Source organism: Callionymus lyra, chromosome 13 (assembly GCF_982586985.1).
Source record: "Callionymus lyra chromosome 13, fCalLyr1.hap1.1, whole genome shotgun sequence".
Classification (NCBI taxonomy): Eukaryota; Metazoa; Chordata; class Actinopteri; order Syngnathiformes; family Callionymidae; genus Callionymus; species Callionymus lyra.
Window position 1 is genome coordinate 23,063,382 of NC_141830.1, and position 18,920 is coordinate 23,082,301.

Here is an 18,920-nt window from a genome sequence, read left to right on the forward strand (position 1 = left end):
GAAATAAATCAAAATACAACCAATGGCGAGCACAACAGGTTGTAATGATATTCAATGAAAAGAAAATTGGTACTCAGCCAAACGAAGACGATCTCCGGAAGTTTCCACAGTGAACCGCTACAACTTCTCCGGGTCAAAAGTTCGTTGCAGTCTCTGGAGGGCGAAAGTTTCGCAGCTCCGACAGAAGTCGCGTGACTACCGGCAACGAAAGAGCTAGTCCTTGAGCTAGCTCGGTGACATGCTACTTGCGCAGCGAGAAGATGAAAAGGAACAGATCCTCTGATGTCACCGGAAGTTATACCCCTTCCGGGGTCATCAGGGGTCACAGGTGACTTTGTTGGTATTAAACTCGAACTGCGCATGCGCGAGATGGATACATTCAGTGCTTGAAGCACCGCCTCTGGCGGTCAGTAGGGACGAAATAGAACTACTAGTTTGGCCCCAATTCGTTAAAATCATTTATTCATTCCCTCAAAACACGATTCGGTTTTCATAGCTTGGATGAAAAAGGGACTTATTTCTGTTGCAGACTTGTATATTGACAATGTTTTTGCATCATTTGCCCAACTACAGAAGAAATTGTCTCTTCCTACGTCGCATTTCTTCTGCTATCTACAAGTAAGGAACTTTGTAAAAAATAACATCTCAAATTATGAAGTTTACTCCCCCTTGATCAGCTCGAATCACTCATATCAACTAAACCTGGAAGCAAGCCATTATTTTCTCTGTTTGTGAAGTTTGTTGATACTTATGTGGCTCCACCTACTGACCGTCAGAGGGTGCTCACAACAACTGGAGCATTTAAATGATTCTAAGACAAAGGCAATTTTGTATGGAATGGTTTTAGCGAAAAAAGTGTTGAAACAAAGAAGTACCTCCTAGTTTTGATATGTGGCTTATGGAACTTTCAAAGACTCTTTATTTGGAGGCAATCTGATATGAACGGACAGGATAGCTCAGATGGTAGAGTGGTTGGCTGCAGTCCAAAAGGTTGCAGGTTCAATCCCAGCTCCAGACAAGCTTGTGTCGTTGTGTCCCTGAGCAAGACACTTTACCCTGATGGTGAACTTGGCGCAAGTGTGCAGCCTACTCCCATCAGTATGTGTGAATGGCTGTAAAAAGCACTAGCGAATTTCCCCTCGCGTGACTAATAAGGGATTCTAAAAAAAAATTTAAAAAAAAAAAAAGCGGACAAGTTTCGACCGATACGGCAGCCTTTCTTGGACTATATTTCGGCACAAAGGATGGACTCCTAAAATTTTATGTGTTTTTTTTTTTGTTTTGTTGTGTGAATGAAAATACAAATACATGAATAGATAGATAGAACATCTTCCAAATGAGATCACCTGAGACGGGGTGAATCCAGACATCCTGAAGGCAGAGTGAACCAGAGGAACTTCAGCCTTCAGCAGCATCTCCACATAGTGAGCCGTGCACCAGTAGACCGGAGGGATCCCAGACTCCGAGAGCTCAGTGGGGAGATCCACCTGCAATGTGTGCAACACGCTGGTTAAAGTTTCATCGAAAATCATGTGAGACATCAGGGATGATGCTCCAGAGGGATCAATAAAGTTTATATATCCATCCATCCATCCATCCATGTATCCATCCATCCATCCATCCATCCATCCATGCATCCATCCATGCATCCATCCATGTATCCATCCATCCATCCATGGTTCCATCCATCCATCCATGTATCCATCCATCCATGTATCCATCCATCCATCCATCCATGTATCCATCCATAAGGTAAGGTAAGGTAAAACTTTATTGATCCCTCAGGAGGTCTCCTTCGGGAAATTGTTTTTTACCAATAGCCAGCAATTTTTCATAAACAATAAAAAATAATACATAAAAAATAAAATAAGAAGAAGAACATAAAGAGGAAGAACAAGATGACACAATCTAAGTCTAAAGACAAAGACAAAGAACATAGGTCAAGGAAAGAAAAACAACAAAGACAAAGGATACAAAGACTAACATGGAACAGAACATCCAGATACTCTCACTCCACTCCTGCCCCCGAACTCAGAATTGTACAATTTAATAGCCCGAGGGATGAATGAGTCCCTGAGTCTATTTGTTTTGCACCTGGGTAGGAGCATTCGTGCACTCATTCTGCTTCTCTGCTCACTGATGACAGTGTTCAGAGGATGACTGTCATCATCCATGATGGACAGTAGTTTGTTCAATGATCTCCTCTCAGCAACTGTCACCAGTGAGTCCAGCTTCATTCCAACCACAGAGCAAGCCCTCCTGATCAACCTGTCCAACCTGTTGACACTCCTCTTGGACACATTTCCACCCCAACACACCACAGCATAAAACATGACACTGGCCACCACAGACTGGTAGAACATGCAGAGGAGCTTCTTGCAGATGTTAAATGATCGAAGCCTCCTCAGAAAGTACAGTCTACTCTGAACCTTCTTATATACATGGTCTGTGTTGCAGGACCAGTCCAGTTTACTGTCCATCCACACACCGAGGTACTTATAGTTGTCCACTATCTCCACCTCGTCGCCTCTGATGGACACTGGATATGGCTTTGTCCTGGACCTCCCGAAGTCCAAGACCAGCTCCTTGGTCTTTGGTCATGTATCCATCCATCCATCCATCCATGTATCCATCCATCCATCCATCTATTTAAGTATCCATCTTTCTCCGTATCCATCTATCTATCTATGTATCCATCTATCTATCCATCTATCCATCTTTCCATCTATATATCTATCAAATCACTGTGAATATTCTGTTTCCCCTCTAATATATTTTTAATCATACCAAACTAAAAAATGTAAATATAATAAACAAAAAAGTAAAGTGTACAAAAATAACAACTGCATTTATTAACTGAATATGCAAGTATTGGTAATTAGTCAACACAATAATAATGTTACACAAATAAGCAGCACTTGATTTAAGAATAAAAATCCAAGTTAAAACACAGGATTGATGACAGTTTGTGATCTTCAGCTCACGGTCAGTTTCTCTATCTGATTATCGAACAACATGTTAATATTCTACTGAATCTCGCTGCTGCCGGAGTCTTTAGTGAAATTGATCGCTGCAGGCACAAACTCTTGGTGTGTCAGGGCATCACACAACAGCAGCAGCGGGCATCAGTCAAGTCAAACTGAGCAGTAATTGCTTGTGACGGCAGAAGCAGATGAGAAAGTCTGGTAACGATGACAGCAGAACTTCATACACCCCCCTCTACCGTTAACCACCGTTGTTTTCAACTCCTTCACCCCAAATCTTCAATTTGTCTGAACTTTCCTCATCAGTCTTCCTCTGTCTCTGTCAGGATGTTAGAACCGGAGACAGTGGTAGTCATTAGGTGAGATCTCTGCGTGCTGTGGTTGTTGACGAGGATGATGTGACTTTGTCTATCACGTGTTAGGATTGATCCGCCGTCACAGTAGGTGACGCAGGTGGTCAACCACTAGGATGGAGGATAAACATGAGAAAATACCTAATTGAGAGGAAAGTCTCTCAACAAACTTAGCAATTAACTAAAGTATAAGTGATACAGTTGACACACCTGTGTGTTACATTTATGTGATTTACAAGAGTGTGTAACAGACATGCTAGTTACCGATGTGAGAGTAAGATCTTCTTGTTACAGATGTTATAGTTGAAGATAGGTTCATTAAAGATGTGTTAGTGTTATTTATAGTCGTGTTAGTTGCAGATGTTATGTTACAGATGTATTAGTTACAGTTGTGTTAGTTACAGATGTTATGGTAAAGGATGTGATAGTTACAGATGTCATAGTTACAGATGTCATAGTTACAATTGTGTTACAGTTGAGTTGGTCACAGATGTGTTACTTACAGTAAAGCTGTGTTACTAAAAGATGTGTAAGCTGCAGATGTGTTAGCGAGAGATGTGTTTGTTACAGATGTGTTACTTACAGATGTGTTTATTACAACTGTGTTGCTAACAGATGTGTTTCTTATAGATGTGTTACTTACAGATGTGTTACTTATAGAGGTGTTATGTACAGTTTTTATACTTACAGATGTGTTACAGATGTGTTACTTATAGATGTGTTACTTATAGATGTGTTACTTACAGATGTGTTACAGATGTGTTACTTATAGAGGTGTTATGTACAACTGTGTTACTTACAGATGTGTTACTTATAGATGTGTAACTTACAGATGTGTTAAAGATCAGTTACTTATAGATGTGTTACTTACAGATGTGTTACAGTTCAGTTACTAAATAGATGTGTTATTGACAGATGTGTTACTTACAGATGTGATAGCAACAGATGCTTGTCTTAAAAGATTTCAGATAAACAATTTCCCGAATTTACCTTCTGAAACAAGGATCAAAATAACTGAGTTACGCTTTAACATGGAATGGTTTTCCACATGTGTTCTAGATGATCTTCTACACGATTTTTGAACAATTTATTTAATCCACTGATAAGATGATTTCCAACTAAATTAAGTTATTTCTTTGGAAATGCAGTGTAGCCTGAGAAAAAGAGATGGTATGTCATGACATCACATTGTTTTTCATGATACTCACACAGGCCTGGATCCGCACCGGCCAGATGAAGGCTGACGTGAGCAGAGTTGAGAGATTGAGGAGGAAACTCAGCGATCGGTCCAGGTCTCCGCCCATCAGCAGGAAGACTGTGGAGAGCAGCCAGTCGTGGCCCAGATAACTGTCCTGCTGAGCGGCTGAGTCGTCCGGTCAAGGAAAGTGAAGAGAGTAGACTTAATAACTGAGCTGTCAATGTCCATACATGAACGCAGCAAAACAAAAAGGCGAACGTGAAGATAAATCTCCAGCATGACATATCATCTCTGGAAAGATTAAACACATGTGAGTGAAGCACAATTTGATCAAATTCAATTGACCTTAAATGCCTTGGAAAGGATACTGAGATTTGAGGCGGTATTAGCTCTTTGTGAGGCCAGGAACATCTTAACTTCCTTCATTAGCAGAGTCAGGTCGTCGCCTGCATCTTCTTCCAGCAACCCCAGGAATCTTCCATATCTGTAGAGATGAGAACGCCACAAACATGAGGTGATTTATTCAGAAATACTGGAACCGCAGTTTTCCAGTGATGTGTTGAATCCGTTTTAGACATTTGCACCTAAACCCAAAGTTTGTTTTGTAGCTTGACTTGAATAAATGGGACAACCAGACAATAAGGAATGACAAACTCAGCAGACACACACGTCAGATTTATTACCGCCAGTTAATACTTAACAACTTTTAATCCCATTGGACACAGCGCTGAGTGTCTCCTGGGATTATTCAACTCCCACACTGTTGAAAGCAGTCGTGTTTTCTTGAACACTTGGAGACTCTTCTGGGTGGCAGAAATAGCTTCACGTGTCAAGGAAACTTTTATCTTCACTTCAACATGTCGGTCGAGTCTCGTTGTCACCGTTTACACTCAGCAGCGTGTCCAAATGAATTAAAGGTTAATATGTGTTTGTAAATGTCAAACTCTGGTAATTTCATGTCACCCGCAGGAGCTTTAAAGGGCCTCGGACAGAAAATAAATAAATAAGGTAATAAATTAAATTTGACAGAAATATGCCGAGAAGCTTTAGTGATGTTATAAGTCAATCGTCCTGTCAGCAGATTAATGCATGGATGTTAACAACAATGTTCCAATTGCTTCCATGAACGTATAGGCTTGTTGTCATTCCCAAAAGATATTTTTAAATATATGAGAAAGATTGTCTGTTCACAGCAGCCATCATTAGTCTCTATACATGAATTTTTCCTTCAGGGAGTTTGCTAGGAATGTGTTGAGAAACTAATGGCCGCCATATCTGCATTTTTAAAAAACAAAAAGCTGAAAAAGGAAAATTAAAAACTGTAATCCAAATGTAGAAAAATCAAAGTGAGTGTTGAATATTAAACTTGCTAAATAACTTTATTTTAACCAATAATTATTGCCTATTATTATCTACCTATATAATAATTTATAGCAACAAGCTCAAAGGGAAAGCAGGCGACAATGTTACAAGCTCGATCGATTTGATTGATTTCACCATCAAACAGTTGATGAAACCTGTAAAAGCTTCCTGGTTCTAACAGGAAATTCATGTCACCACCAAGATGTGATCATCTGCTCCACTATCTGAATCTGTTCACCTGAGTTTGGTAATATACCGACATGTAACTGCCAATCATCACAAATGGTGTATTTGTCAAGATGTCTATTGTGGCCTTTCCTTTTTTTTTTTAAATGATTTTTTTCTTCTCAGATGGACATCTAGAGTAAAATTATCTTCTGCTGTATTGTTTAGCTGAGGAAAGGAAACTCGTTTTGTTTTGTTATCAACCCTGCTTAGACTTGATCATTATTCCCGCTCGCTGCTTTCTTAAAGAGCACCACAGTGGGCGCCGAACGGTTATTGTTTCCATTTCGGCGCCTGAGGAGGCCATGCTGAAGTGTTCTTGAGAAACACCGGAACACTAATGGCTCCTGATGGGCAGGTACGCCTACAACTCGGCAGCTCCCACCATCACTGCGCAAATATCAAAGAGCATGTTAATGACTTTTCACGGGGAAGGACGGCACATGAATGGAGCCAATCTGTGAAATGATGATGAGATATGTGATGTGAATAAGCATTAGGTTCTAACGTGAGACGTAATGCAGCCGTTTTAACACCTGATTCATTATGCATGAACAACAGCTTCTCCTGTTGGAGGAAATGTTTTGAGATGGACATCGACTATACCGTAAACATAAATTATTTCGTTTTCCAACAGTCAGTAAAAGTTGCTGATGTCCTCATCCAGGTAAGAAACAGTAATAAGGAATTTACTTCTTGGGTCACGAGGCAGGCAACAGGTTTTTTTTTTAAGTGTGTGTGTGCAATGTATAGTGTATAAATGTTATGTGTAGACGGTAGGGCTGTAACAACACACTAATCTCACGATATGAAATATTCCGCTCATGATACAATACATTTCGATACACTTCCATCATTTCTGGAGGCTTTTTAGGAGATTTTAGTGGCATCTGGTCATTGTTCCACTCTTTTTTTTGGTTCGTTGAATAGGACTAAAAACCAAAATATGTCCTAACATCAGCTTTAAAAGCAGCTGGAGTCGACTGCATCCTCTTGTCCTCAGTTATCGCTGGAATTTCGCAAGATTTCATTGTTCCTTTAGCTGCAGAGGATGTAAGGACTGCTGCCATCTATCAGCTGGGAGTTTAATCACAACACAAAAATGAAAAACAAATCCTGTGAATATTTGCACATTAATTGTGAATTTAAAAAATCTCATTATTTTACTATACAGTGGTCCCTCGCTATACGGAGACAGCCTTGCGGAAAGTGTCCAGTGACATCATGATGTCGGCTGACTCGGGTCAATTCACTGTTCTGGTTCTCTTGGGTCTGTCTTTGACACAGTTGATCACCAGATCCTGCTGAGAAGACTAAGGGATGAAGTGGGACTGTCTGGGTCTGTGTTAGAATGGTTCTCATCTTACCTTTCTGGGCGCAGTTTTAGTGTATCTGCCAATCAAATGAGGTCTGAATCGGCAGAGCTATTGTGTGGAGTCCCTCAAGGTTCTGTTCTGGGTCCTTTATCGTGTTTGCTGAACTTGATTACCCTGGGTAAAGTCATTCAGAGATTTCCTGTTGTTTCTTCTTCTTATCACATGTTTGCCGATGAGATCCAGCTCTACTGCGCTTTTGATCCAACTGAGCCCCAGAGGCTGAACAGCTTAGTCAATTGTTTGCTAGAAATCAAACAATGTCTGAGTAAAAACACTTTGCAGCTAAATGCGAACTAAACTGAAACTCTGGTGATTGCTCCTGATGATAATGTTCCAGGGCTGAGTCAATACGTGGGTGACTGTCAAACTGAGCCTGAGAAACCTGGGTGTTGTATTTGATAAAGACATGTCTCTTGTTCGACACTGCAGAAAACTGACCAGAAACTGTTTCCTTCAACTGAGAAAAATCTCTAAACTTGTTTGTCGGAACATGATCTGGAGCTTGTAATCCATGCGTTTGTGTCTTCTTGTTTAGACTATTGTAACAGTTTATTTTTGTGTCTAAACAAGAAGGATCTGTCTCGCCTGCTATTGATTCAGAACTCTGCAGCAAGAATTCTGACCTGCTCTAGTAGAATAACTCACATTTCTCTGATCCTTAAAACTCTTCACTGGCTTCCAGTTTCTTTCAGGATTAACTTAAAAATTCTGGTTCTTACTTTCAGATCTATTCATGGTCAGGCTCCTCCTTACATCAGTGATCTGATCCAGACTTACACCCCAGCTTGGGCTCTGAGGTCTGTGGATCATAATCTACTGATGGTTCCTGAACACGGTTCAGGACCAGAGGAGAGAAATCCTTCCAGGCTGTTGCTCCTAAACTTTGGAACGATCTTCCTCTCTCTTTGCGCTTGATGGAGTCTACTGAGTCTTTCAAAAAACATCTTAAGATGTTTTTATTTGTGCAGGCTTTTCCTTGAATTCCTGGAACTCCTGTGTTGTTCTCAGTATTATCTTGACCTTTAAAGTATATACTTTATTGAGTATTGTTTTGATTGTTTAAGCGCTTTGTGACCCTGGTCTCGAAAAGCGCTATATAAATACAAATGACTTACTTACTTACTTACCTATCGCGGCCTTGCTGTTTCGCGGATTTTTCCCAGTGTAATCTTGTACACTTTTTTTTACAGCTTACAGCATTGAATGCGCATTGCATTCGGCGTCCTGATTGGCTAAGGGAGAACTGCATAAATAACTACCCTTAACTTTTTTCTGCATTTAGGCCTTCAGAGGAAAAAGACGTTACAGCGGCGCCAGGACAAACCGTCAGAGATACTGTGTGTAAAACATCGTAGATTGATTATTAAAATTAAATTTGTTAAAAATGTTTGGGCTTTCATTTACGTATATTGTACTTTTTTATTTTAAATCTGCTTTACTGTGAGAAAATGTTAATGTCTGTGTGAGACAAGTGTATTAAAGTGTGTGGTTGGGGGTTTTACGGCATTAAAACGTGTATAACAATTGTAAAAAATGCGGATTTTGTCTATTTCGGGTTATTTTTAGAACGTTTCCCCCCCCCCCGTGATAAACGAGGGACCACTGTACACATACTTTATATTAACCATTAAATAACTACGATAGAAAATAAAATATAATATGAAAGACACATTTCGATACAGTCCTGTTGAATATCGATAGAGTAATGTAAAAAACAAATATCAATATACATCAATGTATTCATTTTTTCTCACACCCCTAGTGTAGGTTGTGTTCTGGATCACAAAGACCCCAAATGACGAACCCCATGTGACACACCCACACCGTAGCTCTAACTCAGTGACCTGCTGTTCCCTCGAGCTTCAATCTGACAGTATATGACATCAACACATTTCACATGGGAAAATATAGGAAGATCATACTGAATGAAAAATCACATTTTGTGAAAATATACTTGGCTGATGTCCATATACATATTTTTTACTGCATTATTTAGAACACCTGACTTTCAATTTGATCCCTATTAGCAATTTCAGTAAAAGACGCGACGGCACAAGTCAGCAGGTTTGTAATGTAGCACGAGCCACATTACAATTCCGATTTCCAATTAGTAAAACACACCATGTTTGAGTTTTAATAGAGCTCGACGCTAATTAAAATCGGCTGTAAACAACTTTTTACCAGCGCAAACCAGCTCCAAATATTCAGCTAATTAACATTCTTCATTTGTTTTCAGGTAACGAAGCTATCCAAGAGATTGCTGATGTCATCAAACACGTCTCCAAACGTCGCTCTGGAGAGCCATCTTCGTGCATAACTATCTAAGAGATCGCATGTACATCCCGTCAAGTGTTTTAAGGGATATTTGCTGCTGAATAGGAGCTCGTAGCGCCGCCTGGAAACGACTTCACTCGGAGTTGGCGTTCACAGGAGGCTTGAAAGTCTGATTAGAAAGGAGTTTATGAGCAGTAGAAGGCCACTAAACATACCTCAAACAGATGTCGATTCCCAGGAGCTCCACTGAGGATAACACAACACTCCTCGCACTCGTCTCTGCGGCTGCAAGACAAGGTGATTAAAGATGAGAGGCGTTTACGGAGAGGCGGGGAAATATTCACAGAGGGGCGAGGGTTGGAGCGTCGGCAGGTGGAGGGGCCACAGAGGAATTTATCAAATACCATTGCTGAAAGAAGTGAGTTGGGTTATTAAATCACTCATCCCAGCTCAGCGATTGTCGAGCCATCGGCCTCCAGAGCGCTCACTTTACGGAATTAACCAAATCTCTAAATGAAAATTGTGACAGAAGCTCATCGTTCACGTGAAAATGTAGAGCCGACCCATTTAATCTGACGTGATTCGACTGGATTAGAATCAAAATGAAAACGTCATCCATTGATAAAATGAAAAGAGCTAATAACGATGTAGATCAGGGCTGTCAAACTCTATCAACCAAAAGGCCAGAATGTTCAACTTAAATCAAGTCAGGGGCCAATTAAATAAATGGAATGTTCCATCAATCTCTATTTTAACTATTAGATCTTATTGAACCAACAAAGAAGGAAGAGAAGTACCAAAATCAAATCTTTTACCTCTGACTCAAGACAATAAAACGTATTGAACATTGTAGTATTCCAGGTCTGTATATTAACATACATTATAGGGGCCCTACTCTCTAGTTGACAGTTTACCTAGAATTCACGAGTCCAGGGGTCGGAAACCTTTACCACTCAAAGAGCCGTTTGGACCCGTTTCCTACAGAAAACCCTGGGTGCCGCAAAACTCTTTTTCACTTTTAAAATTAAATATAATTCCATACAATATATAAACAAACTATAAATGAAACCTTAGTTAGTGTTAGTTCACCCAAAATTCAAACTTTTCTCATTTTCTACTCACCCTCTGACTAATGTTGGAGTATTTTCAAAGTAATATATTACTTTTTAGAGTTATAGACAAAAATGTTTGTTCATTTTAATGTAGCGACTGGAGCTTGGATGTCTTTTCATATCTTTCTTTGTCCAAAATGACCCACTTAAAAGGAATTGTTCTGAAAAACCTAAATAAGTTTGTGCCGTCAGCCTAAATCTCTCATGTCGAGGCTTCAATACAAGATGGTTGTTACAAACGAGCAGTGTGAAGGTATTTAGATGTTTTAAGTGTCTTTTTGGACGAAGATAAAGATGACAACTGATTTCCAGTCGCTACATTAAAATGAACAAACATTTTAGTAGAAAATTTGTGACATTAGAATATTGGGTGAACAATCACATTTAGCATTGATTATTATCATAACAATGTTTTGTATATTTACTCCAGTTAGTCCAACGGACTCATGTTTGTTTTTCTCTTTTCTTGTGTAAATTAGTATTTGACTCTGAAGGGTTGTATTTACATTAATAAACATTATAACAGTTGTATCATTATTATTATTGTCATTTTAACAATGCAGAAAACTGAATAATAGGACATTCAAATGGAAATGATTTGCTATCAAACTTAACCTAATTTATAATAATGTACATAAAGTAAGTAAGTAAGTAATTTGTATTTATATAACGCTTTTCCACACCAGGGTCACAAAGCGCTTAAACAATCAAAACAATACATATTTGTAATCGACTAACTTGCTTAAAATATAAAACATTTTCTGGGTACGCTGAAAGAAATTATAGTTCCCCAGGTCTTGATTTTTAAAACATAGTTTTAATCATCCAGATTGATCATTTTGTTTACTTTTAGAAGTCTTTACATTGATAAACTATATTTCGTTGATTCATGTTCTGATTATAATCTTCTTCACGTTTACATAGCTCGCCAGTTCGGGTCCCGCTTTTTTAATTAATTAATTAGTTAGTTTATTAGTTTAGTAATACTAGTCTTGTAAATATATATTTAAAAAAAATAATCTTTCCAGTATATTTGTGATAATTTGATAGAAAGTATCTCTATTGTTTTGGCACAGTTTTTTGTTTGGTTTTTTACTTTTTTAATCATTTAGTTTATTCTGTATGATGTATGTAATAGTATAATTTAAATATGTTTTCATTTGGAATGAAGCAAGAAGCATAATAAATATTATTATTCATCATTAACTTAAAGTGATTAGATTAAAGGTGCTACAAATAACCCTTACTTAATTTTTACATAATAATATATATATATATATATATATATATATGTAATATAATATATAGGGGGGAAAATGTACTGGAAAAGAGCCCCACCTAAAATATTTTTTCACGAGCCGCCACTGGCCATTGGTCTAGAGAGCTGCATGTTTTTCATGCATCATTGTAAAAACGCTTTATAACATTAATTAAATATCCATATTTATACCAATACTTATTTTCAAAAACCTCAGTGAGCCGCATCAGAAGGCTGACAGAGCCGCGGGTTGCCGACCCCTACACAAGTCGTTAAAAGCTCTAGCGGGGCTCATAGACTCTTAGAATGTCTTGGAGGACCAGATGACCTGGATAAAGAGAGAAGGTTGAGCAGATATTATGAGCAGCCATTAAGTTGCTAAATTGGCTATAAAAATGGAATCGAGATTCATAACAACAACAGCTCATTTTAGTAGAATAACTCAGAATGTGTACAAGAATTTTGAGGCTTTGAGCTGATACGCTAAACTTGCAAGACAAGATTCTGGATTCATCATCAAGATGTTTGCATTACTTTTGAGGCACAAAGATTCATTATTTAACAAAAAGAAACAACGTAGGAGTAGGGCTGTAACCCTACACTTATCTTAAGATACAATATATGAGACACTGAAATCTAGTGACATGTTTTGATTGTTCCACTCTCTTTTGTGAATTGATAGAACTGAAAATATGTCCAAACATCAGCTTTAAAAGCAGTTGGAGCCGGCTGTATCCTCTCGTGCTCAGTCATTATATATATATTATATATTTTGACATATAAACCATAAAATGATTTTAAAGCCATGGAAATAAAAATAGAAAATTGATACAGTGCTGTTAAATATAATACAGCATTGTGAGATTATTACCCCAACATTTTCTTTCAACCCTCCCTTTCTTTCTATAGAAAATGGCCCGATTTGATGGTAATTCACATTAGATGGTCAATATATTAATACAGTCGAGAAATATATATTGATTTTCCCTGTCAACTGACCTTTAGACAAGGTTGGTTGCCAGGGTTCACAAGAGCAGTCAAGATTGATGACGTGCGTCAGTCTCAGGACAAGCCTTGACGAGACCAAATAGTAAAGAAGTGACATTTTACAGCAGCCGAGAATTCCCGTCCACGAAAATAGACTTGAACCCCTCTGTCCTTGAACGGTTACTGGTACAGAGGAATTAGCCAGCATAACAGAGGGTGCAACTATTATTGCTGTTATTTGCAGTATTATTGTTTTAAATTCATGTCTATATTGGCTTATAGTGAACAATTGAATAAAAGTTTCAAACATGAACTGCAGGTTGAATAGTAACGATGAGAAAGTAACAAATGCTTGATTTCACTTGATTTCAATCCGATTGCTGGACATAAGCCTGGAGGAGTGGCGACCTTAAAAGTTGAGGAGACTCAACACAGAACAGGGAACTGACAGAGGTTAATGCTCGGCAAATGAGTCTGCTCTCTCCGCACAATGGGAGCACTCGAATCGGCTGCTAGTAGTCGACGTCTATCAAACACCCGGAGATGCCGGGGTACGCCGCCTCGCATATAACTGACAGATTGCAGAATTCAACAAGAGCCCTGTCAAGCGCCTCGACTCCTCAGAGGCCATTTGGTGGGATGAATTATTAGGAGGCGGAATGAAAAACAGAGATGTATGTGTGCGAGTATGTGTGTGTGAGTGACAGACAAGAAATAGGACACTAAGCTTTCACTTAAAAGCAAAGTGGAGATGTAGGGGTGCAGACGATTGTGGCAGTTTCAGACCGAGTTCTGCTTCTGATGGTGGCGACTCTTCAATGGGTGTGAGATTTATATAAACCTTCTTTAATGTAACTTTAATTAGAGATGCTGTCAGTTAGAATCACCAAAATAAAAAAACTTTTTTTTACTTGAAATGAGAGTACTGCTCAGCCCGAAATATATTCACACTCGATCTAAATCTGAATTTCAAAACCATCATATTGTGAAGGTCAAACCGTCAGAATGAGAGCTTTCATTCTCTAATACAAATCAAGTACAATCAAATCAAAGTGATGAGTGAGCAACGTTCGATGACAAGAAGCAATTACTGCCCACTGATTATTTGAGACTTTAATAGAGATTCTTCGCACAGATTCGATTTCACTGCACCCTCTCGAGAGTTCTAGCCTACAAAAGTGTGTAATAACCATGTTTCTAGTTGAATTTCTTTCATTGCTAGCAATGCTAACAGTTAGCCACCAGCTTCATCTGAGATTTAATCAAAGATTTGTTCATCACTCTATTGTGAATTGTAGCATTTAGTTGTCAAAGGTGATACATCCATCTATTTTCTTCTGGGAACTTAAGTCGCAGGGCCAACAGTTAAAGTAAAGAGGCCCAGATTCCTCTCCTTCCTGGAGAGTCCTTCAAAAGTTATGGTGCGAGACCGAGGCGGCTTCCTTCGTGTTTAACACTGACACCTCGATAGTGTGATAAGTATCGAGGGTGACATCGAGACAAGATTCACAAACCATCGCAACTTGATTCTAAGGATGGATTCCAGTGTTCTCTTCTGAGTCTCACCTCCAGGTTCTGTCTTACAGAGAGGTTCTAGACTACCCACAGCGATGTCACTTCAAGGCTGTTGTCCTGTCGGTGGTAAGCATTTCATTTTAACTCAACTCTTTGCCGGACCATCATCTGCATCCTTAACAAGGACGTCATTGTTAACAATCTTTTCTGCACATGTAACCAAAGCTGCAGAGATTTAATATTTACGATATGCCATCTTTATATTGCAGTTGAGTGACATGGTTCTGTCTCAATTTAAAAAAAACATCGACCTAACCCCATTACAGCAAAGCCCTTCCAGTAGTTACACAAACAAGATCGATTCTTGTGGACTGATTTGAAAAAGTTATAGCAAACATAAAAAATAAATAGAACTCAGTTTAAGGATTGTTTGCCCTAAACAAAATGTACTTAAAAACATTCTCAATTTTCTCAAAAATCGACAGTGCAACACATAAGCCTTATGCAATAATTCACATTTTACTTACTGACCTCGAAACTATTTTAATGTTGTACAGAGCACTCAAATCAGTGAAAATCTGTTTAATTTTTGTAACCGTTTTATTAGTTTAGTAACCGTCTTATTATTATACAATGCTCGTAGGATTACTCCATGAGTTTTGCTCGAGATTTCTCAACGGTTTTCCTCGCCCACTCTCTTATATATTGTTATTTAAAACGTTTAGTCTTTTTAAATAAAATTTAACTTATTTAAATCTAGTATATTGTTACACATTTAAATGCTGTTAGCGTCTTGACTTACTGCCTATTGATAACCGTTACACGACAGAGAGAGTCTAACTGTCGACAAACAGTTAATGAGAAAATCCTCCCACAGCTGAGGTTCCTCTAAAATTAGGCAGTGAGCTTAACAATCCTCAGAGATCTGCTGATTCTATCTGAAGTACAGACTCTGTACTTGCTCTCAAAAAAGACCAAAGGCACTGTCTGGATTGGAAGGAGGTTTTTGCATGTTGAGGAATGAAACACATCTGAAACAAGAGTAGGATTTACAAACCACTGGTAGATGAACTCCCACTGAACCAGCTCCTGAATATCAGAGAAGTGAATGACATTCATCCTCTCCACATGCATTAGTGACACAAAAAGATAAAAATGGATCTACGTAGCACGTAACATCTTCAAAGTTCTTCAAAGTTCACAGTCCGACCCGATTCATCCCATTAGCTGCGAGTTAGCTCGTCAGACTGCGAGTCCACAACTTTCAGATAAATAAATCATCAAAACCTGCACATCACTGTGACCTCATTAAAGTAAGAAACGGCGAAGACTTTCTGGAACGTTCCTCCACTGAAGTTTTACTTTATTTATCAGCGAGGTCTTGACAGAGAACTCAGTTTCCCTCTCATGTGTTATGATGTTGGTAGTGATAAACGGAGATGAGATAAGACTGGAATATTTATAAGCTTTTAATTGCTCTAACATTAACTGAACTTTCCACCACATTAGAAATCAGTCCACAGTACAGCATTTAAACACTACAAATCTGACGAAATGTTACTCATATATTTTGGCAGCCGTTTCAATTCTTACCACTCACAGTTGAAACAACTGGATTGAAATTAATTGTCAGCAAGGAGAAAACTTAGAGATACGTGTTTTGTTTCCATGCAGTCCTCTCATGGTTGCAGGGAAGATGGTGGAACTAAAGCTGCCTCTCAAGGTCAATCTGAGACCAAACTGATGAGCTTCATTCAAGTACTGACACCATTGATCATCTTTTGGTGTTTTGTTTTTTTTTGGTGTCAGACTTATTCTCTTCTTTTGAAGATGTAACCAAAGCTGCAGAGATCTTTTTTTTGCGTGTACATTATAAACATTATATACGTTATACACACATGGTCGGAAAATCACCATCAATCTACTTTTCATTTGCAGTTAGACTGTGCCAATCACTATGTTGACAGCATAAGGAAAATGACAGACTGGCAGCTATTGGTCAAAGGTCATTAATTAAAGGTCAACTAATGTGAAAACCCAACTCTAATGTTTCAAATGTTGAAGTCTTCCTCTCTAAAACACTTTGTTTATAAAACAAGTTTTTTGGAAGTGGAAAGTTCTGGGATATATAAGACGCAACCTCAATGCTTCACCTATCACAGCAGAGTGGGTGTGGTTATGGTAAACAAGATTTAATCTCCAGAAAAACAGAGACAACTGTTTTCAGTCGCTGGGCTTAAAATAATTTTCTTATGTAAATATTTCAATTCAAGACACTGATGATACAATAGAGTCCAATATCTATTTAAGACACACTTGAATCAACAGATCAGTTGTTTTAATTGTGTTTAAATCTTGACGATAACGATATCTTTTGTTGGTAAATATTAAACGAACAGTTTACAAACCAAAAGACTCTCGAAGATGGACAGCAGAAAATGATTGAGTCAAGTTGATGTAATCTGATGACATTATATGTCGTCTCCACCTGGTGCACCACTGTCTGATTATTGTTGAAGACATTAGAGTCGAGTCTCACAAGGGATCATGACTCGTCAATCTGATCCAGATTTCAATATTCAGTTTAATTGTGGGAGTAAATGATGATCTATTCCGGGCTCTGCTAACGAGCGAATGAGCACCCAGCTAGAAAATGACAAAGAATTATGCAGTAATTCGTCTAATTGCCTGATGAAATCGGCAGATGTCAGAGAGGACGGTCTCGTTCCCATGTCGGATCACTTTGAAAATCCTCATCAAGTCGGCAATTATAAATGACAGAATTCCCGGCAGGATCGACAAAGCTGGTGTATTTTTCAGAGCGGCCACGCCGTCGGTGTTGTTCTAGTTCAGAGTAGTCAGAGGGCACGCATGACCTTGCTGTCTAATTAAACTTTCCGAGGAGGGAAGGGAGGATTTCAAACAAGACACGGACTGGGTGAGTTTCCAAATACTGCTTGTACATTATGAAACGTCTCGATTAACGGCACAAACAGCTCTGGTCAAAAGTGGGTGCAGAAGTGTAGAAACTATGTATAAATCAATCTGTGATTTTCTTCTCATCAAGAGTCAATAATTAAAACCCAGTTTTGGACGAAGCATTGTCAAACGGTTGATCGATCAACAGGCCACTCCCCCCTCATGGGTGGGCCAATGATAATCTACATCCAGCAAGTGACAAAGACACTTTATAAACAACTCTATAATCTTCAGGGGAGAAAGATATCTGAGCCACATGAAAAGAAATCCAGAATATTTATTTAACCTCAAAGTCTTAAAGTTATTTTGATTTTGCTTACATAAGCTGTTGTCTATGTCATCACTCCACTCGAAACCTTCTGCTCATGAGATTATTTTGAGGCGTAAAAACTCTTGTGCTAGACTCCCCATGATCACCCCAAACCCCCAATTAGTATTCCTATTATGAATTATGGGCTTCATTCTTTTCAATTGGATTTGTAAACGCATAGAGGGTGACTTACAAATACTCAATACGTTCTCATTTCTATCATTTTCATTTGCAAAACATGACTTTAAATCATTTTAGTGAAAGGAGATTTTGCTTTGTGAATCAGAAATTGCGTATATTCACCACATACATATCTGCAACGCGTATTTCTGAAAGATTATTTGGGAAAATCTGGTGCAAAACCAGCACATGGTGTAATAATCCTATTGTGCTTATTGGAAAGATTTTTGTGGTTTATTTATGGTAGTTAAGGGGTTTACACTGGTTATTGTATCTCATTATTTTATTGATCTCAATTTACTTTCTCTATTATTATTACTCTCTATTATTACAACACGAACAATATACATGTTCTTTTTCCTTGTCGAGACCAGGTTTTTATGGGACCTCAGATCTAGAACTACTTGTGTCTGGTTCTGAGGTTACGTAATTACTTTGATCCTAAACTCGTCTTTCTCACAGAATCAACACCGTGACGATACAAAAAGGGTTCAAGCAGCCTTTGCAGTGAACTCTAGATGAACTGTTCGAAGTGGTCTTATGTGACTCAACGATACACAGTCATCTATAAGAGTGACCTGTTCCTGAGGCCGTCAAGATAAAAAAAACGTTCTCTTTGAAATCGCTTTCTGAATCTATGACCAAAACAGAGGAAACTGAAAAACAGAGGTAAACCTTACTGAGCCGATGACCATCAAAAAAGCCTTTTATTATACTTCATACTTCCTGCCTCAATAGAAAATTAGTATATTGTACACAATGGCAGTTGCCATGGTAACCTAATTTTAACATGCTGTGATTATAATT

The 18,920-nt window shown here is 38.5% G+C and overlaps 1 protein-coding gene across 1 annotated transcript in view; it reads right to left on the minus strand.

The window, feature by feature from the left end:
• The window catches only part of tbc1d32 (TBC1 domain family, member 32), a 61,625-nt gene that overhangs the window by 12,362 nt on the left and 30,343 nt on the right, over positions 1-18,920 (minus strand). Inside the window, exons 29-32 of the mRNA XM_087806312.1 lie at positions 9,988-10,057; positions 4,904-5,019; positions 4,546-4,700; positions 1,347-1,487 (exon numbers count right to left, since the gene is read on the minus strand). Of these exons, the coding sequence (XP_087662438.1) occupies positions 1,347-1,487; positions 4,546-4,700; positions 4,904-5,019; positions 9,988-10,057 (482 nt within the window). The remainder of the gene's footprint in view (positions 1-1,346; positions 1,488-4,545; positions 4,701-4,903; positions 5,020-9,987; positions 10,058-18,920) is intronic.